This window comes from Macaca nemestrina, chromosome 6, assembly GCF_043159975.1.
Source record: "Macaca nemestrina isolate mMacNem1 chromosome 6, mMacNem.hap1, whole genome shotgun sequence".
Lineage (NCBI taxonomy): Eukaryota > Metazoa > Chordata > Mammalia > Primates > Cercopithecidae > Macaca > Macaca nemestrina.
Window position 1 is genome coordinate 116466197 of NC_092130.1, and position 22355 is coordinate 116488551.

A 22355-nucleotide genomic window follows, 5' to 3' on the forward strand; every position below is an offset into this window, starting at 1 on the left:
TGTTAGAGCCACAGGCGAAAGTATTGTTTGTGATCTTTAGAGTGTGGGGTTACAATGGGCTTTCTATATTTGTGTGTAATGCTTCAATTTTTATAACAAGCATGTAATATTTTTTACATTCTTAGAATTGGGGAAGCTATACAGAACAAGTATTTTGTATTTACCATTTAAAATTATTAATATCTTTAACTTGTTCCTGTTGTTAATGGGGAAGAAAAAAGCTTCAATCTGAAATTTTAATTCACCTGGCAAGGTTTAGGCAATTGTTTGTCCATCTAAAGCATATATTTACTTCACTTTAGACTGCGGGATGGAGGAAGTAGAACAAAAAAGAGGCAAATTTTAACGTAGAGTACTCAAAGTGAACAGTAAATAGTTCAAGAATTCTTGATAACAACAAGCCACGTGGCACTTGTAACAAATACTTTAAAAGTCGCTCTAACTTTTACAAATTTCATATAAAAAGCTATGTGAAAAATCCGAGGAGACTAAATTCAGTCGATGAATTTCTTTGTTGTGCCACTGATAATTTATGGAGTCCAAATTTCAAGGGCAGAATTTCTTCTCCACCAATACCTGTAGATTTTTAAAGACAAAGACAGAGGATCCCACCACTTCGTGTAAGTTTCTCAGCATCTTCTTTCCACTCGACCATGACAAAGTTTTATAAAATGGACTCTTGGGAGTTTGATTTCTCCCCACTGTGAATGGTTTGCTTATTGCATGCCAATGTAGAGAAGTTCTCCCACAACTGGTCTGCTTAGGGAGAGTGCCTCTGGTCCCCTAGGTCAGCCTTTGTAAACAGAACAGACTTCCCTATGCCTTTGAATGTGGTCTTTCCGTTTTCTCAAAATTGTAGTGTAATCTGCGCATGGTGGGTAGAAACACCATGCCAGATTTTCTTCCTTAGCCCAAGATCATCTAGGTCTTGTGCAATTCACAGGGGAAAGGAGTAGTATGCAGGACATGCGTAAATTCTCCTTACCATGTGTTTCTTTCACATTGCTGTTCCTTTAAGATAACTCTTAGGCAATTCTGCATATGAAAATGCAGCCTATTGTCAAATTTGTGAACTATAAAGCGTTCCGATCCCGCAACATTGTATATTTTGTTTGCTTGTTTCTGTCTGCCCCAACATTTAGAAGTCTAGTACTTAGACTGGGCTGGTCGTAGAAAAAGGATGTGGTCTTAATAGAAACGCGGGTATTCCCACAAGCCTGCCTCCTTCAAGTAGGTGAATCCTAAAACTTTAGAAACGAACCCCCAGAAACCCTAAACCTTAAACCCTCAGAAACACTGAGGGTCCTAAATAACCTTGTTTGTGAAACTTGGCAGGAAGCAGCTGGTCCTGGAGACGCAGAGGCTCCAGCGGTCGGGGCAACCTGGAGGGCAGTGGCTCAGTGGGCTGCACTGGGTTCCCGCTGGGCAGGTGCGCGGCCGTGCGCGCCTGCGCGCAGGTCCCTCCTAAGCCCCGCAGCGGGCGCGACCCCAGGCGGAGGGCTGCAGGCGCTCCACGCCGGGTTTTCCGCCGCTCTCCTAGCACAGACAGTCCCACAGCCGCCCCACAGACACACACGCTCGCGCCGCGCCTCCTCGGCTGCACTTCAAAGCGAGTGGCGCCCGGCTGCTCCGGGGGGATGGCACTGCGAGGTGGCGGGGCCCCCGGGGCAGAGCCCGAGGGGAAGGACACGGCGGGTGGCATGGACAGGCTTTTGCAATTCGGAATCTTTTCGTAAGGGGGTTGAGGAGGAGCCAGGCAGCGCTGAGGGCCGAGAGGGGCGTGAGGGGGAGTGTTCCCGGAAAGCTGCGGCGTTGGAGCCGCGCTGCGCCTGCCGCCCGAGGAGTTGAGAAAGAAAACAGGAAACGTGGTGGCCGCGCACCCGGCCGCGGCTGATTCATTCGCTTCAAGTGCCGTGCAGAAGGCTCGGCAGGCGGGGCGGGCGTGGGGCCGCGGCTCCGGGCCGGGGACCTAGGAGATCGGGCTGTGGACCAGACGCTCCTCTCCGGGGCGGACACCTAAGCGCGCGCCATCCCCTCGCCATCCGCTAGAGTCGGGCTCCTGGACTGGGACTTGGGCCCGTCGCACAGTTGAAAAGTCGCATAGTGGTTTTTACGCCCGCGTCGCCGTGTGAAAGTTGGCTCGCCGCTCTTTGCACGCCCTCCTTGGAGGCCGACCCGTCACGCCAAGCTGGAGAGACCGTGCCTCCCCGAGGCCAGCCGCCCCGCGAGCAGAGCCTCCGCCCCCGTTGCACTGCCGGGCTGGGCAATATGAAGGAGCAGCCCTCATGTGCCGGCACCGGGCATCCGAGCATGGCGGGGTATGGCAGGATGGCCCCCTTTGAACTCACTAGCGGACCCGTGAAGCGCTTGAGAACTGAGTCCCCCTTTCCCTGTCTCTTCGCAGAGGAGGCCTACCAGAAACTGGCCAGCGAGACCCTGGAGGAGCTGGACTGGTGTCTGGACCAGTTAGAGACCCTACAGACCAGGCACTCCGTCAGTGAGATGGCCTCCAACAAGGTAAGCCCCGGTTCTGCTGTCACCGATGCCCCCAGGCTGCTGATTCCCCTGCCGGCGAGCCCGCTAGTACCCATAGCCCCGGGAAATACAGTGAGAGGTTTTTTAGGCTTACTGCATGTTGGCTATTCTGCTCCTTAGAGGGAGGTTCTTGTTTCCATGCCTTGCCTCTCCTAGTCACGCCAGATAAACATTTTCCAAAAGCAATTTGACGTAGTTTAAGTACCTCCCAAGACACAGGGTTCCTAAGTGACATTGTGCCCTTGTAGCAGAAACCCAGTAGGGTCCATTGGCATTGCATGTTTAAAGGTGTTCTTGGGATTCCCGGTTAAAATAAGAATTGGTGGATGTCTGTGAAATCACTTGAATGTCACCACCTAGGGCACTCAAACTCAGAAGAGTTCATCGAACTTGGAACCTTCACCCTAATTCATCTGGTTGTCAGGGTACCCTGCAAGAACTGAGCCTTTATATATTCAGTTGGCCATACACATCCGCAGGAAACATTAATAGAGTTAGAAGGTTCCTTATGATCATTACTTTTGTTTCCATTAATCTTGGAGAGAAAGCCCAGTTTTTCGAGGTCATTTAGTACAAGGAGGCTTCAACTAGGCATCTGTGCCATATGTACTAAGGTGCTGGTCTTGGCAGTTAATGGAGTTTTGAGGGCTGAGAAGTAACCTTCAGCCTGGGACAGCCTTAAAATAGCACGGAAGGCAAGGTATAATGTTTTCAGTTTTGCTGTATTTTTTGGATTTCCTGTTCTTTTTGCCTTTAGTTAATGCAAGGAGATAATTGGAATTATATATGTTTTTAATGGCTCTTTGCCTGTGCATGTCATGTGCAGATGGCTGAAGGATTCAGCCAGTAAAGACTGGTAATGTGTGACAAATAGTTGCCTCTGCAAGATATTTAAGTATTTTTGGCTATTTACAAGGTCAAGAAGGTTATATTAACTTACAGTTCATCTGTGTGCACATATCTTTCAATGAGTGATACTTTTTTTTTCTACCTTACTATGGTTTTTATCCCACCTGTTCTCACGCAGTTTTTACAAAAATGCCACAGCATAACAGCCACTTGATTGTCTTATCTATTAACAGTGCTTTTGTAGGTAGCATTGTCAAGTGAAAAGTTGGCTTCAAATAAATAAAAGGGGCTCTGTAGACACGGCCAGCAGATACTAACCTACCCATATGCACACTGACCTACCCATGTCCACACTGACGATCAATTCTGTTTTTTGTCATTTGTGCCTCATTTCTAAATTTGGCACAGCTCCTCATCAGAATGACCAATTATTGCTCTCTTACTGGGACTCTTCCCCCCTGCTGTGGCATTAGGTACCTTTGTTCTCATTTGGGTAACAAATTCTTAGTTTTATAAAATACAGGGTTTTTTTTCATAATTTGATTCTTAATAGCAGTAGACATATGCTGAATATGTCCAGTGTCCTAACTGCTAAATGTACTTTGCCATGGGCCAGAGTTCTTAATTCCATTGTGTGGTTGATTCTGTGTAAGAAAAGGAAGAGCAGAATCAAAAGCCACTTAGCAATGTACAAGCATTAGTGTATGTTTTCAAGATGATTTAACAGTAGTTTTTCAGCTAAATGAATTTGAGCAGCTAGTTGCTTTCCCTAAAATCCATATTCTTCATGTTGAGACCTATGTTTGGATTTAACACTGAATGTGAAATTTAATAATGTATTGTAAATGACTTCAGCTGTCAAGGAATTAATCTGTACATTAAGATTTAAAAATGTTTTAGGTCATAATAATTGCCTAAAATGATCCCTTCTTTTAAAAGCACCAGATAAGACAGAGATTTAGAAAAAGTAATCTTTACTATGAAGGCCCCAAATTAGACTTTGAGTTAATTTACAGGTTTGATAGGAGAGGTTGGTCTGTTTGGTTAAAATGAAATCTAGGTAAAGTGAGAAGATAATTTTTTCAAAATGTAGTCATTCTAGCAATGTTTATGTCTTGTGGCTGAAAAATTACGATATTTTTTCCTAGCCCACGACAGAGCTGAATTGAAAAATCATTGCCGTCACACTAATTTTTAACATTAAACTTAGCTCAGCTTAAGCTGTAGCTTAAACTTTTAATGTCCAAGCCATTCATGTGTTCTTTAACTTATTTATTTCTAAATAAGTGCTAAGCTTACATGACTTTTATAGACAAAAAAGGGTTGGCATAGAAAGAAAAGAAAGCTCTTGCTAAGGGTTGTAAAGTTACTCTTCTTCTTGATAACAAGGGCATGAATAGGCCACATCCACAAAAGCTGTAAACTGAGTTGGAGCAGCTGATCCCAAGGCCCCTGTGAGTGTTGCCACACCTTCAGTCTGAACTGGAAATGTGTACCGCTTGCATCATCTCCACTCAGTTATTTGATATTTCTTGAGTATGAATGAATGAATCTGAAACATTGCTTTTCGGTTGTTAGTTTTATTACCATCCATTCTTTTTACATATACGTGTTCAAACCAGCTGGTATTTTCAGTTTATTCTCTTTTAGCCTTTGAAAAGTTATGACAGTATTCTCTGTTCTCTCTTGAGGTTTTAAAAATTTACTCTAATAGATCAAAAAGCACAATAAAAACACTAGTAAGAGATCAGGATTTTTAAATGGTGATAGAAAATACTTATTATGAAGATGGATTTAGGTGTTAGGAAGGAGGAAACTGATTCCTCAAACCCATTGAACAAACTGGATTAACATATTATTTCTATTTCTTAGACTTCTCAATAAAAGGCATCTTAACCAATTAGCAGTTTTTAAATGATGCTCTAGGAGCAACTAGCTGCACTTCCTGTATTGGTATTATAATGTTGCTTGCTTGTTGATGGCATTGAAGCAGGAAAATTATTGAATTCTTGGCCAAGGCTAGGGTTGGCTATAACACATGTAGGATGCTTGTACCAAGTGGGGTAAGAGATTCCAGATGGCATTTAATTTGAGTGATTAAATCTACAGCATTTACCCTTATAAGCACATTAATCTGCCTGAGATTTGTACAGATTTCCTTTGGAACCTCATTGCTACAACTGAGCGTAATTTTAGTGAGGTCTCAAAGCTTTGGAGGCAGGCAAACCTGGAAGTTGAATTACGGTTTTGTTTCTTGCTAATGGAGTTACATTAGAGAACGACTTCAATTTTTTTAGCTTCAGTTTCCTTAGCATAAAATGGGCATCATAATAACTGTCTTGAAAGATCAGTGTAAGAGTTCAAAAGAATATATAAAAAAGAGCTAGCTAATATAGTATCTGACAATAGTAAGCACTGTATCTGTTGTTATTGCTATTATTTGGGTTTTAGGTCAAACTTCATTGGTTGCTTACATGGCTAAAATGTCTTTTTACCATTCAGTTGTAACTTATACTAGACATTTCAAGTTTTATGGAATTTTATAATTCTTAGATAACTGTCTATAGCACACATTTCTGTATCATAAAAATGCTTAAATTATATTTATAGTTTTTGTGGTATAATACAGACATGAACATTCTGAAGTTCTAATTAGAAGTTTAGCTTTTTCTTAAATTCCAGTTACAGAATGCCAGACAGAAGAGCTAACTAAGTACTTTTCCCGTTTTACTCTAAAACTGAAAATGCAGACCTTACTAATTTTTAGAACATGTAAAATATAATAAGGGTTAGTGGTCAATGTGCCTTTGTAGTAAAACACCTTTTAAGTAGAATAGTTTCACCATGTTTTTGGTTACCTTTCTCTCATAGAAAGTATATCAAGGATGGGAGTCAGTGGAGAGGAAAGAAGGACAGCGAGCGGTCTGGGCCTCAGGGCTTTCAAGGATTATGCTATGGAACCCTGTAACGTTATCCTCTTGTGACCTAATAATGCACCTTTCACCAGGCCTTCCCTGTAAGTTCAGTGAGGTTCAAAGGAGAAAACGAAATCGTTTTGAGTTCTTCCCAAGACGTATCACTATAAAAATGGTATTTTGTTTCTGCTCTCTAATTTTGGGGGCAGTTTGAGGTTTGGCATGGCTGGAAATGACTGTGTTTCAAGCTGAAAGTCTGTCTTGAAGTTAGAATCCAGCCCCTAAGAGACTTCAGATTTTTCTATACTTCATTCCGAATGTACTTAGGCCAGCTTTACAAATGTAGTCATGACTTCTTTATGGAATTTATTTTGTGTATTTGACTTTTGACAAACCTCTCTAGCATGTTTCTGTTGCCTGTAAATTAAGTTGCTTTGCTGGGGTGCTTTGTCTCAGTGCTTTCTCTGGCTGCTCCCCCTACTGCTTTGTAATAGTCAATGCAGAACATATAGTAGCACTTTTTGTTGATGTATGTTCTGGGCAAGAGGGGTGTTGTAATAAATATAGGATCTTCATAGAAGTGGCTAAATCTTAAGATATTTCCACATTATGCAACCACAACGTAACTCAGAATAGAGATAAATGTTAAACTTTTGCTAAGAAGGAAACTAAGTTAATTGGAAAAGGCATGTTAGTTTTATAGAGAGAAAATAGCCTCAGTTGTTTTCTACATTAACATATTAAACTTTAGATTAAAAAATTGTTGAGTTAATATGCCTAAATACAAACTTTAAATATCAGAAGAAAATATCTTCTATAATTATAGAAAATCAACAGTTAGATGCTTTGAGTTCAATATCTGCTTTTTAATTTACTTAATAGAGGTAGATTGGAGAAAGATTTATGTAGCTTACATGTAGTACCTAAAAGTTAATATGAAAGATTGAGAATCCTATAATCACTGTTAGAAAAAATACTTCCTTTGCTTTTCAGTAATAATAGAAGAGGGAAACAATTTTAAAGGAAATTTTTCTTTCGCTGGAAAGTAGAGCCCTTGACTTTACCTTAGCATAAAACTAAGGATTAAAACAAATCTTAATTTGTCTCTATTGTCATCCGTTCAGTTCCTGTGCCAGTATTTAGTAAAAATTTAATTATTCCTAACATGTAATTATCCAAAATTCCTAATTTTTAATTATTCAACAAATTAATCATTACTAGAGAATTTTCTTCTTTTCAGTTATATTTTGACTTAATTTATGGGGTAGTGGTAGTGGTAACTTCTGTCTGAGAGCATTATGAACTGTCTACGTTTTTGAAAAAAATTCCAAAACATAAGGGTTGGCCATGATAAAAGAAGTATTTTTTCTAATGTTATGGATAGATGAAACAAACTGGTATTTTTCGAGATAGCAAGGATGATAGATAATGCTTTTGTTCAATTTAAGAAGATTTCTGTGACAGTTATATAGATTGTAGCTATCACTTAAGATATAAATACATGTTGGATGTGAAGTGCTGCTAATGTCATTATTTTCCATTGATTCATAACATATGTAGAGCTTGGTTTTCTCTTTCAGCAGGAGGGACCAACTCTTTTTCTGGAACTGTAGATTGCTGGGGTTAATCTTGTGATAGTGTAGCTCTAGCAGGGGAGCAGTTTTTACATGGCTATTTATTGTAATAGTTGAATTGACACTGTTCATCTGAGATCTTTCTAGAATATAGAGAGATCAGTAGCACTTTCTTTTAATATTCACATTAGCTTTGAAAGGCATTTGAAGAAGACTCTGTTATTCCCTGTAACAGGGATTGGGGGTATGCCTTGATATTTGCTTAAACAACAAACAGTTCTGCTGTGTCTTTTAGAAAATTAGTTAAGTTCAGTTACCAGCTATAATGATAATAGGCTTATTATTTTTTACTCTTAGAGAATAGTTTATCTTTTATAAAGTATTTATTATTATTATTTATTATTCAGAGCTTCTTGTTTTTGTTCTGTTATACTTTGTATGTGATAAGGATGAATGATATTTACTCCCTGGCCTGGAGTATGCACCAGTGATACTTACAGCAGCTTTGTACAGTGGAAAGAACATAAATGTTTTTCATTAGGCAAACGTGGTTTCGAATTCCAGCTCTGTTGTTTCCTATCTAATATTTTGGGCAATAGGCCTTTCCGCTCTGGAGCCGTTTTTTCGTTTATAAGTGGCGATAATGAAAGGGGAAAATAAAATGGAAAAGTTATTGAGAGCATTAGCTATAATGTATGTAAAGCTCAGTTTGGTGCATTAGCACACACTAGGTGCTCAATAAATTACATGTGCTTGCCTGTCTAGAATACATTAAAAAAGAGAGATTAAGAAAAACTCTGTGTCACATATTTCTTGCAATGTAAAAACATAATATTTCTTAGAAGAAAAACACAACTTTTCTATTCTTTAAGAATTTACAGTCTAAGTTAATGTTGCTCAAACTTTGTCATTTTTGAGAGAGAGTCTCGTTCTGTCACCCAGGCTGGAGTACAGTGGCATCATCTCGGCTCACTGCAACCTCCACCTCCTGGGTTCAAGCAATTCTCCTGCCTCAGCCTCCCAAGTAGCTGGACTACAGGCGCCCACCACCATACCCAGCTAATTTTTGTATTTTTGGTAGAGACGGGGTTTCACCGTGTTAGCCAGGATGTTCTCGATCTCTTGACCTCATGATCCTCCCTCCTCGGCCTCCCACAATGCTGGGATTTTGTCATTTCTTGTACATTCATATCGGCTATTATATGTTGAATGTTTTAACTTATTTCTTTTTTATTAATCTTTAAAAATTTTTCAATTATTCTTAATTGACAAATATTAATTGTATATATTTCTGGGGCACAATGTGATTTTTTAAATGTGTACATCATAGATTCAGTAAAGCTAATTAACATATCTATATTACCTCACCAATTTATCTTTTTGTGATGAGAATGTCAAAAATCTATTTTAGCAATTGTAAAACACATAATGCGTTATTATTAACTGGGGTCTGCATGCAGTGTAATAGATCACTAAAACTTATTCCTCCAATCTAACTGAAATTTTGTACTGTTTGATCAACATCTTCCATTTTTCTCTCCCTCCTCCTGTATAGCCTCTGGTAACCACCTTTCTACCCTCTGTTTCTGAGACTGACTTTTTTAGATTCCCCACAAAGTGAGATCATTTATTAAAGACAGTATTTGTCTTTCCGTACCTGACGTATTTCACTTAGCATAATGTCCTCCAGTTCCATTTCATGATGTTGTGAATGACAGAATTTCTTGCTTTTATAAGGCTATATAATCTTTATATATATATATATCACATTTTTTATTCTTTATCCTTCTTTTCACTGATGAACACTTAGATTGCTTCCGTATCTTGGCTGTTGTAAATAAAGCTGAAATGAATATGGGAGTGCAAATATCTTTTTGATGTATCAATTTCAATTCCTCTGGGTATATACCTAGAAGCAGGATTGTTGGATTGTATGGTAGTTCTATTTTTAGGTTTTTAGGGAACCTTCATACTATTTTCAATATGGTGGTTCTAATTTACATTCCCACCAATAGTGTAGAAGGGCTCCCTTTTCTCCATATCTTTGCCAACACTTGTTATCATTCATCTTTTGAAAATAGCCATTCTACATGGTGGAGAGCAACACATACTGGGGTCTGTTGCGGGGTGGGATGGGGGCAGGGAGAGCATCAGGAAGAATGGCTAATGGATGCTGGGCTTAGTACCTAGGTGATGGGATTATATGTGAAGCAAACATGGCACATGTGTAGCTATGTAACAAACCTACACATCCTGCACGTGTACCCCTGAACTTAAAAGTTGAAGAGAAAAAGAAGGAAAATAGCCATTCTAACAGGCATGAGGTATAGCTCATTGTGGTTTTAATTTGCATTTCCCTGAGAATTAGATATATTGTTGAGTTTTTGTTTGTTGTTTTTGAGACAGGGTCTTGCTCTTTTGTTCAGGCTGGAGTGCAGTGGCATGATCATGTCTCACTGTGACCTCAAACTCTTGGGCTCAATGATCCTGCCTCAGCCTCCCAAGTAGCTAGGACTACAGGTGTGTGCCACCATGCCTGTTTTTTTTATTTTTTCATATAGAGAGGGTCTTACTATTCTGCCCAGGTTTGTCTAAAATTCCTGGCCCCAAGTGATCTCCTGCCTCAGGTTCCCAAAGCACTGGGATTATAGGCATGAGCCACTGTGTGGGACTGAGGAGCTTTTTTTTTTTTTTTTTTTTTTTTTTGGTATCTCTGTTGGCCATTCATATCTCTTTTTTGAGGAAAGTGTGTCTGTTCAGATCCTTTGCCCATTTTTAATCTACTTGTTTTCTTACTGTTTGGTTGTTTGAATTTTTTATATATTTTAAATATTAGCCTCTTATCAGATGTATTGTTTGCAGATATTGTCTCCTAATCCATGGGTTGTCTTTTCACCCTGTTATTTGGTTGCTTGTGCAGATACTTTATAGTTTGATGCAGTTCTATTTGTCTATTTTTGTTTTTGTTGCCTGTGTTTTTGGAGTCCTATCCAAGAAATCATTGCCCAGACCATTGTTGTGGAGATTCCCTTATATTTTCTTCTAGTAGCTTTACAGTTTCAGGTCTTATGTTTAAGCCTTTATATCTATTTTGAGTTGATTTGTATACATAGTATGAGATAAGAGTACAGTTTCTTTCTTCTGCAGGTGGACATCCAGTTTTCCCATCACTATTTGAAGAGACTGCCCTCTCTCCATTGTGTGTTCTTGGACCCTTTGTCAAAAATCAATTAACTCTAAATACTTGGATTTACTTCTGAGCTTTCTATCCCATTCCATTGGTTGATGTTTGTTTTTATGTCAGTACCATGCTGTTTTGATTACAGTAGCTTTATAATATATTTTGAAATGAGGGAATGCGATGCCTGCAGCTTTGTTCTTTTTGCTCAAGATTGCTTTGGCTATTAGTTCTTTTTTGGTTCATATAAATTTTAAGATTTTTTTTCTCTGTTTCTGTGAAAAAAAAGACACTGGAATTTTGATAGGAACTGCATTGAATCTGTAGAGGAATTGCATTGAATCTGTAGATGGCTTTGGATAGAATGGACATTTTAACATTACTAATTCTTTCAGTATATGAACATGGGATATCTTTTCATTTATTTCTGTTTTCTTCAGTTTTTTAAATCAATGTCTTGTAGTTTCCAGTATATAGATCTTTCACCTCTTTGGTTAGATTTGCTCCTAATTATTTTTTTGATGCTGTTGCAAATGGGGTTATTTTCTTAATTTCTATTTTGGATAATTTATTGTCAAAGTATAGAAATGCTAAGAGCAATTTATTGTTAAATGTAAATACTTAAGTGCCTCATCTTAAGTAATGGTATTCATGAAATCACGGGTTTTATGTTCAAGTTATATTTTTTCTGTATTTTTTCTAAAATTAATAAATGACAAAATGAGAAAACATTCATCCTTGCACCACCTTACAGCATTTTGCCTGCCATTTACTAACACTGGGCGTACTTTTGGACACACGCGTCTAAATCAGCTGCAAAAACAATTTAGAGACTAATTTATTGTTTTAAACAATCAACATTTTTCCTTCTTTGCCCTGAGTTAGATTTCTCCACTAGAGGAGAAAATGGCAAATTCCTTCAGCAGAAATATTCCAATTCATAAAATATTCATTCCTTAGGCAGAATGGTCCATGGATTTAGAGCACCCTACTATAGACAGCCTGCCTGAATTGGATTCATTCTCTGCCTTTTACCAAATATAAATTGGGCCACATTGCCTTCTGTGCTTCAGTTTCCTCATCTGTTAAATAGTTGCTGTGATGATTTAATGAATTAAAAGATGGGAATTGTCTAGACTGAGTCAGGAACATACTAGATACTCAGTAGAACTCATTCAGTTCCATATGTGAAGGAATAACATTCATTTTTATTTTCTTACTTTGCGGGGTGAGGATTAGAGAAGGGTGTCTGCCATCCTGATTTCTATCCTTTTGATAAAGTGGCCTAATAATGTTGATACTAACCAAAGAGGATTATTATGTTTTATTTACTCTTCTCCCCCATTACTCACTTTTTCTGGTGGTGTTTTGTATGCTTTCTTTCCTTTATTTTAATCCTTCAAGTTTGCCCTTTGTTTCTTTCTGTAATTTTACAGTTTAGCTCATCAAGCAAGCCTGAGATTTTTGTCAGAATATCTGAAAATCTCTGAGCTTTTTCTAGCAGAAATGCATAATACAGTGGAGAAGAATAGTCTAGCCAGTGTTTTTCATAAATTCTTCCTCTGCATGAGACTGAAAGTAACCCAGGCACACAATATCTTATTAATGTTTAATATTAAGAAAAATATATTAAGAAGGTAACTCTCCATTCTGCCTCTCAACATCTTACCATCTAGTATACACACAAATATTTCCTTGCTCTATCAGCCAAGAGAGTCTAGAAGCAACCATACCCCAGTAGCAATGAGCACACTTAGCACACACATTTTGGTTTCTAATGCCATTTTCCAATAAAAGGAACCAAGACTGTTTGAAAAAAAATAACTGATTCTATCAGGAAGGAAATATGTAAGATGAGCCTGGAGCATCTTGTAGTGCCAGAAAGTAAGGACCTGCTCAAACAAACGGAACCCTACCCCCATGGGAATATATTGAAGAGTTTCAAGAGCAAACTGAAAGAGCTCCCAATGGCCAAAGCTAGAACAATTTGAGCAAGAAAATAATATAGTATTGGATTGTATCCCATAGGGTAAAATAAATATCCATAAACCCATATTGATATAATTTATTACATAAATAAGTGGGGGAAGAATAGACAAATCTCCTCCTGTGCAGAATTCCCAATAGCTTCTATAGATACTCTGCTCTCAAGGAGGGAGAACATAACCCCCTCCACCCTAAGTGTGAGTGGTGCATATTGACTTCCTTCTAAACAGTACAGTGTACAAAGGGGGAAAAAAAAAAGAAACTGCAGTGGAGAAACCTATCACTACCTCAACCAGGCTATCAAGGTCAACACTGACAGTGAGAAGTGATAATATGTACCCTCTATATGATCTGATGAAAATGGCACTTTTTATCTGTGGTTTCCCTACTGAAAACATATAACCCCAATCTAATCATGAGGCAAATATCAGACAGATCTCAGTTGAGGGACATTCTACCCTCAAAACCTGACCAGTGTTTGACCAGTACTCCGCAAAACTGTCAAGGTTATCAAAAACAAAGAAAACCTGAGATACCTACAGCCAAGAAGAGCCTCAGGAGACACGAGGGCTAAATATAATGTGGTATCCTGGATGGGATCTGGAACAGAAAATAAAAATGAGAAAAATTATGTGAAAACTGAGGAAATCTGAATAAAAAAATGTGAAAACTAAGGAAATCTGAATAAAAAAATGTGAAAACTAAGGAAATCTGAATAAAGTGTGGACTTTGCTTAATAATAATGTATCAATATTGGTTCAATAATTGTGACAAATGTGCCATACTAAAGTCAGATGTTAATAATGGGAAACAGTATAGAGTATATAGGAATTATCTGTATTGTCTCCACAAGTTTTCTGTAAATCTAGATCTGTTCTAAAACAAAAAGTTTTATTTAAAAAATTGAAACCATCTTTTAAGGCCTATCTGGAATGTTACGTCCTTTATAAAGCCTTTTTTTTTTTTTTAATTCCATCTTCTTGCCATCCAGTATCTGGGGTGTCCTATATCTCCCACCTCAGGCTCTCCTAATTGGATACCTTTGACTTTCCACAGAACTTTTATTTGTAATTCTCTTAACTCTTAGTACAATATTTTGTGTCTTTGTTTTATTGTTCTGATGAGGTCTTCTACGGTGTTTTTAGCCCAACCCAGTGAGTATCTGGTGCCTTAGACCACTTGGCCATCCTGACACCCTACACAGTGAGTGTCAATATAATAACGTTTTGTAGTTAGTCACATAAATTAGTACAAGATACATGATGTTGGTTAATGTAAATGCTGTTTTTAATCTTGTATTGGTAGATGGAGAGTCTGAATGTTCTAGTTTGTGCCTTTCAAGAAAGGTTTTTTTTTTTCTTTTTTTTCAGTGACAGGAATCCTGAGCATTTCTCGCTTAATCACAGTTCTGCTTTTAGATACTCACGTCTCAGAAATTTTATCATAGTATATGGTAGATCATAGTATATGCTAGTCTCATCTCATTTAAATTAGAAGTTTGTAGTGCACAGGCAAAAACCATAGAGGCCATATTCATGGTCATAAACTGTTCTTTCTTGTCTCTACCTATTTTAGCAATAACATTCTTCTTATTAGTTTGTTCCAAGTGAAAATGACATAATTGAATACTTTCCCTGCTAGTCTGGGAAGAAAGGATGTGTTTGTTGGCTTTTGCCTGTCAGAGAGTATTCTGCAATGTTTGCCTAGGGCATGCTTGCATTCCCATCGGCATCTCTGGTCTGCTGCACTGTAATCCCTATAGGGACAGCCTCTGGCTTTTATTACTGACAAGCAGTGCACTGTGCAGCCATAGGCACCATAATAGGAAACACCTTGGCCTGTCATAAACAGGTCTGGAGAGTAGAAAGTACAGGCCTGATGGGGATGTGTCCATAGCAAAGAGGCAAAGATGCGGCTGCCATATTGGAGTAAGTGCAGGCTAATAATGTCTGCCATCTCTATTTCAGAAAATAACTGGCTGATTTTGAAGCTGCTTTCTGTATAAACAGCAGTGTTTTGGTTGCTTTTTGTTTTTCACTTAAATATGAATAAAGCCATCTTAAAGAGATTATACCCTTCAAAGTATTTTGACAAGATCTATAAAGTATTTTCCTTTAGTTATTTTACTTTTAATTCTACCTGATGGTTCCAATCCAAACCCAATAGAGAATGAGAAACAGATATTTCACTATAGTGGGAAATTAGGAAAAAAAGAACCATGCAAAAATACAAGTGATTGTGTGTCTTTTAAAAGAATTATAAATCACATTGATTTACCCAAAATTACAAAGAAAAGTGCATTTATTATTAAGGTAACTTGTGTTGTCTGTGTCTTTACATCAACTCCAAGTTTTATAAAAGGAGTACATTCTTTGACCATAAAGACTTTATTGTATATTTGTTAGTGTTTTTTTTTTTCAATCTTTAGGGAAAAAATGACCTGCAATATTAATGATAGGCTTTATAGCAAGAATTTAGGAAGACAATAAATTTCAAATTTGGAAGGGTTATCACAGTTTTTAATAAAGAGATAAAATTATTTCATGAGTGCTTTAAATATATATAGGTGTCATTTGATTATTTACAAAGAAACCCATTTCACAAAAGAGGCTAAAGACTGTAAAGATTGAACAAAGATATAATTCTGTTAAAAGACTAAAAATTAAGATAGGTTTAGGAAAACTAAAGTCTTGATTTTTTTTTTTGACCACTTTGGACAGAGCTGTTCATAAATTAGATAATCAGTATTTGTTGACTAGTCCACTCCCTTGTTAAAAACTAAACATTTGTCCTCTTGTGTCTTTTTAAAAAATATATTTTAAGTAAGTTTCAACAATATGCTGTGATAAGAGTGAAACCTATTAACATTCTCGTTGGTGTATATTTTGATTTTCTGTTCTTCGTTTTCTTAATCTTATATTGTCAGTACAGTCTCTAAGATGTAAGATCTCCATAAGGGTAAGTGATAATTGGGTTTTGATACATCATAAGGAATCTCCTACTAGAAATATGCCTGTTTCTTTATTGTACATCAGGAAGATTAGTTTACTTTATGCCAGAAGATACTGTTTTTTTCTGTCTAGTCTTAATACAGTAGAATGGCTAAAGGATATATAGAAGAAAAGACAAAAAAAGATGAAGAGCATGCATCATTACAGACTGAATCATCAGTCCCTAGGTAAGGGAAATTTGTTCTTTCAAAAGTAGAATTTAGCAACCAAGCGCAGCGCCTCAAGCCTGTAGTCCCAGCACTTTGGGAGGCCAAGGAGAGCTGATCACAAGGTCAGGAGTTAGCGACCAGGCTGGCCAACATGCTGAAATCCCGTCTCTCCTAAAAATACAAAAAGTGGCCAAGTGTGGTGGTGCATGTCTGTAATCTCAGCTACTCAGGAGGCTGAGCAGGAGAATCACTTGAACTTAGGAGGCAGAGGTTGCAGTGAGCCGAGAGATCTTGCCACTGCACTCCAGCCCGGGTGACAGAGCGAGACTCCATCTCAAAAAAAAAAAAAATTAGAATTTAGCTGTGTGTGGTGGCTCACACCTGTAATCCCAGCACTTTGGGAGGCCGAGGCAGGCAGATCATATGAGGCCAGGAGGTTAAGACCAGCCAGGCCAACATGGCAAAACCTGGTCTGTACTAAAAATACAAAAATTAGCCGAGTGTGGTGAGGCATGTCTGTAATCTCAGCTGAGCAGGAGAATCACTTGAACCCAGGAGGTAGAGATTGCAGTGAATGGAGATGGTGCCACTGCACTCCAGCCTGGGCAACAGAGTGAGACTCCATTTCAAAAGAAAAAAAAAATAGAATTCATGGGAAAAATTACTTGTTGCCTTATTTTAAAATATTTCAATATATTGTCTGTTTGATACACATGAATAATCTGACTACAGCTCATTGGGAAACACCAGTATTTACCTTACCTTCTAATGTAAGGCATGATTCCAGGTATTTTTTGTCATACCTCGAACCTTAAATCTCTAATTTAGTCCCAGAAACAGTATACTACATGTCAAAACTTTTTTTTTTTGGAGACAAGTTCTCACCTTGTCAACCAGGCTGGAGAGCAGTGGCACCATCATGGCTTACTGCAGCCTTGATCTTCCCAGCTCAAGCCATCCTCCCACCTCAGCCTCCTGAGTAGATGGAACCACAGGCATGTGCCACCACACTGGCTTTTCTTTTTTTTAATTTAATTTTTTTTTTTTTTTTTTTTGTAGAGACAAGGTCTCACTATGTTGCCCAGGCTGGTCTCAAACTTCTGGGCTCAAGTGATCCTCCTGCCTTGGCCTCCCAAAGTGCATGAGCCAGTGCATCAGCCTCAAAACATTTTTAAAGACGAAAACCTAATGCTCAGTTAAACTTTACTAAGATCTATGTGCTTCTAAATAGGTGTAAAGATGATTATTTTCTGGATGTTGTATTGGTGGGGAAGATGGACAGATAGAAGAGCAAGTGTTTATTCTCTGGTTGTATTTTCCTTCTTTCCTCCTTTTTTTTTTTTTCTTGAGAAAGAGTCTCGTACTGTCGCCTGGACTGGAGTGCAGTGGCGTGATCTCAGCTCACTGCAACCTCCGCTTCCCAGGTTCAAGCAATTCTCCTGCCTCAGCTTCCCAAGCAGCTGGGATTACAGGCGCCTGCCACCATGCCTGGCTAATTTTTTGTATTTTTAGTAGAGACAGGGTTTCACTATGTTGGCCAGGCTGGTCTCGAACTCTGACATCCTAATTTGCCCGCCTTGGCCTCCCAAAGTGCTGAGATTACAGGCATAAGCCACCACGCCTGGCCTCTGATTGTATTTTCAAAATATATCCAAATAATATTTTTAAAATGTATTTAGTGAGCACCAGATTCCAAAGTAGCAAGAGCAATTTCAACAAAATATAATTCCTAGAGAGGAATCCTGCAGTACCTCGTTTTGCCTTTTTTGTTCTCTAAGTCATGTCAGGATGGGAGCGTAACCGACCTGGCCCTGGCTCCTAGGAGGAGCACGTGCCCTCTAACGTGTGCACAGAAGTAAACTGAAGGATAATAGGGTCAGTGGGATGAGGAGACCAAGTGACTAAAGCAGATCTGAGAATCTGAGCTGCAGAGGATTTGGAGGTGGGATGCAGGGATAAAACCTTAGTGGGAAGCAGGCAGAAGATAGAGAAGATATAGGATAAACTCACGGAAGGTGTAAGCAGGTTCATGATTTTAAAATTAGCCTATTAAGAGGTTGCATTGAAGGTCTGTTTTCTTAGTGGGGGCAAAGTGGCAAGGGAAGTTTCACTTGTGGATAGGGTGGAGAATGAAGGTATAAGGAAAGAAAGTTAAGAGAGAAAGAGGAAAGATGTATTAGGCAGTGTGAGGCAGAGAAAGAGAAAAATGGGAGAAGGAGGGGTCAGACTTTCCTTGGCTGGAGGCAGACTGACCAATGCATCACTGCATGTTGCTGCCCCTTTCCACTGCAGGGCTCATATGGTGAAACCTGGTTGGACTGAACCTTTGGGACAGCCTTAAAGTAAAAAAGAAATCCCAGACAGGTCGGCTGGAGGGTGTAAATGTTTAAGGAAGGACAGTCAGCTGTAGAGATGGAGGGAGGGATAGAACTGACTGGAGACTGATTTATAGATGGTATATTTCATGAGGCTTGAGTCTTTTTTAGCACTAATAGTTGGCGTCAGCTTCACCTGTTGCCTCCTTGAGTCATGCCCAGGTAGCAGTGGATGGTGGGCCAACTGCCGAGTCATCCCCTAAGGACTGGCTACCTGGGAGTGAGGAAAGGTAGTTGATGGGCTCTGAGACAGCAAGGTACAAACTGGAATGAGGTGAAAAGAAACTATCAAAATAAGTATGGGTTGATTTGCTGTAATATATCATAGTTATTATTAGATGCTGGGAGAGTAAAATTGAATAGAATGGAATAGCAGATGAAAAACATGAACCTTTATGCATGTGAACCTTGACTCCATTTTAAATCTCCTAAATTCTGAGGAGCTTTGCAATTCCTCTTCTGGATATAAATCTGCCCTATAGTAGAGTTGCAACCTTGGATAAGTAAATTAATTTGGCCTCCCTGAGCCTGTTTTCCCTGTAAATCAGGACTAACATAATCTACCTCACAGGATTATATTGAAAATTAAGAGAAAACTTACATAAATTATGTACTGTGCTGGGGACATATGATAGGTACCATGGCCTGTCCTTAGGAGGGATGAGGAATGGAACTATTTTTAAACTTAAAAGGTCAACTTTATATGCTGCCATATAGGTAACCCAGTGCAATTGGAGCTTGAATCAACAGGCCTGGGAGAAAGCTTACAGAGTGTGCCTTTGAAATCCCGATACCTAGTTGTGGTGATTTATGAGACCTTACCAGCTTGCATATGTGATGGCCCACTGAGTTGTTTACTTTAGTTTTAGCTCGGTTACCTAGCACTCTATGATAGCCTATTTTTTATTTACACTCTCACTAACTCCTTTATTATGATTTATTTGAAAGAATATGAAGACAGCCATAAAAAGACTTTTATTGGAGTTGTGAGGGTCTCCTGTAGGTCTTCACTGTGTCTAAACATCGGTCTGTTGCTTGTGCTTTGCTTTTATCTCACCCTGGATGACCTTCAAGGCTCTTCCAAATGATTTTTCTGATTCCCTGAAATACTGAAATTGTGATTAACAGAAGTTTCAAGTGTTAATCAATATCAAGATAGTAGTTGTCTCTTCCTGGGGAAACTAGAAATAAAAACTAAACATAGCCCCTGTAATCATTGCACAGATTAAAAATGACAATGCAGGAGAGAAACAGAGGAATGAATGAAAAAACCCTAAACCTGGTTACAGCCCCGGGATGAGGTCTTTGTCATGAGTCTGACGCTAGCCATAGCCAGCAAGAGAAGGAATTCCCTAGCAGTGTAGTTGTTACAAGGGAATGACTCATTTTGCAGGTGATTGCTCTTCTTCCATTTTTCCACTTGCTGTCAGCCCTTTACAGAGGGGTCACACTTTGTTCTGCTTAATAGAAGTTTCTTTCCTTTTCTTTAAAAAAAAAAATTCTAGAAGCACTTAGAAAGAGGTTTGTGTGATCAACTGGTTCACCTTCTTCATTCAGATGAAGTAACAAAGCACAGAAAAGTTAAGGTGACCCAGAACAACAACAGTTCTGTATTACTTTTGTCAAGGTTTCTATCTTGTGGCAAATACAGACTTTCTGGTGTTAAACATATGATCCTGATTTGGGTCTTTATTGACATCATCACATTTTTTTTTATTTTCTGAGACGGAGTCTTGCTCTGTCCCCCAGGCTGGAGTGCAGTGGCACAGTCTCGGCTCACTGCAGTCTCCACCTCCTGGATTCAAGTGATTCTCCTGCCTCAGCCTCCTGAGTAGCCGGGATAACAGGCATGTGACCATGCCCAGATGGTTTTTGTGTTTTTATCAGAGATGGGGTTTCACCATGTTGGCCAGGCTGGTCTCAAACTCCTGGCCTCAAGTGATCTGCCCACCTCAGCTTTCCAAAGTGCTGGGATTACAGGTCTGAGTCACCACACCCGGCCAACATCATCACTTTTGAATGAAAGTTTAGTTTGGTGATGACTTTATAATTTGTATTTGATCCTTGTCCATTTTTCTCTAGATCTGGTACTAATTTCATGTGGAAAATAAATCACTAGGAGGTTTTCATTTTGTACGTTTTGGCTGCGCACAATCACAACCCAGTCATTAGGTTTTCACTGAGGGATTTTTGTTTTAGCCCAATTATTGTATGACATGTATCTGCTCCAAAGGTTCTTATAGGTGAAATGAGATTTTTGTGTATCTGTATTCAAACACATAGATAGATAGATAGATAGATAGATAGATAGATAGATAGATAGCAAAACATATAGACATACTACTGAAAACACACCCAGCCATATAATGTAAGCCTGTTGTGTATTAATGAATGATAGGTAATACATTATGTTCCTGTCCTGTAGAGGAGTTCCGAGGAGTATTCAGTACAGAGGACCAGAATGATTGATCCCAGAAAACGTGCTCCTTAAGCTGGATCTTGAACATTAAGGATTTATATAGGCATCTAATGAGGGAAGAGGTGGTATTCCAGGGGCTAGATAAGGCAGGGTAGGATGGGATATTCATGTGGATTAGCTTTATTGTATGTTTGCTGGAAAGGAGGGTAGTGGGCATTCTGGAGGAGTGAGCCTCTCTGGAACAGAGGATGTGATTATAGGACCAGTGGCAGGTGTGAGAATTGTAGATTGAGGCCATACTGCAGACTATCTTAAATGCCAGGTCAAGCCATTTGCACATTGTCCTATAATTCATGAAGAACCCTTACATTTGACTATAAGGAAAATATTATGAAGAAACTAAAATAAAGTGACTTTAGAAGGATACATGTGGTGGTGGTGTGCAGGATGGATTATATCAAGGGAAAATTGTACTGAAAGCAAAAAGAAACTGTTAGGGAATTATGTGTAAAACTGATAAGGGCCTGAAATAGGATAGCAATGAAAAGAGAGGAATGGGTAAGAGAAAGATTGCACAGGGAAGGGTGAAAGCATACATAAGATTTGGCAGGGCCATAGTCAAAGGAAAGCATGACATTCAAAACCCAAATGATAGAATTATAGTTGGAAAATCATGAAGAGAAGCCAGCTGGGTATTGGGGGAGGACTGGACAATATGACAGTTAAGTTTTTAGACATATAATGTAGGTAAGGCTATGTATGTAAGCAGAAATGCCCTGTAAGCTTTCAGTTGTCAGGACTGGATTTCTGGTAAAACAAACAAACAAATAAACAAAAAAGGCAGGATTTTACTTGGGTGTTGTCTGCAAAGTTGACAGCTAAGACCTTAAGGCTCATCTGTGAAATGGGAGTGACAGTGCTCGTTAAAGGTTATTATTAGAAATAAATGAAGTAATTCCAGGAGAGTACACAGGACTCTCCTTGACACACAGTAGACCCTCAATAAACATTAGGTTTTATTATTTTTTATTATGTGTTTTAGGGAACAACAATTTTGTGAATTATTAGAACCGTATTTGGGAAGCTGTAAAAGCCATCTGCATGATGTGTTTTCTTAGTACCCCAAATGGAAGTTCATATGCTCCAATTCATATACATGCTTCCCTAGCTGTTAGGGGAAGGTGATAGCTCATGTTTAGCTATTGATCACTGTTTGTAAGGCTTTTTGTGTTTTTTACATATATGGTTAAGGATCTTAATCCTTGAGCCATATTTTGTCCTCATTTGTTTGTGTCCAGCGTCAAATTAAGTTTAAGGAATTTATAAAGAGCTTCTTCGGAAGAATGATATTAACTCAATGTATT

The 22355-nt window shown here is 38.8% G+C and overlaps 1 protein-coding gene and 1 long non-coding RNA gene across 24 annotated transcripts in view; one reads left to right on the forward strand and one right to left on the reverse strand.

The window, feature by feature from the left end:
- LOC105499432 (uncharacterized) overlaps positions 1-6311 on the reverse strand; it is a 28511-nt gene extending 22200 nt beyond the window's left edge. The window contains exon 1 of the long non-coding RNA XR_011624188.1: positions 6243-6311. This is a non-coding gene — a long non-coding RNA (uncharacterized lncRNA). The remainder of the gene's footprint in view (positions 1-6242) is intronic.
- The window catches only part of LOC105499433 (phosphodiesterase 4D), a 1582997-nt gene that overhangs the window by 1517086 nt on the left and 43556 nt on the right, over positions 1-22355 (forward strand). For 22 of the 23 annotated variants that reach the window (XM_071097867.1, XM_024786952.2, XM_071097875.1 and 19 more), the window contains one exon: positions 2405-2517. In XM_071097867.1, coding sequence (XP_070953968.1) covers positions 2405-2517 — 113 coding nt within the window. Of the gene's footprint in view, positions 1-1610; positions 2319-2404; positions 2518-22355 lie in introns of those variants that run through there. The other variant, XM_011771998.3, reaches the window with a different exon arrangement.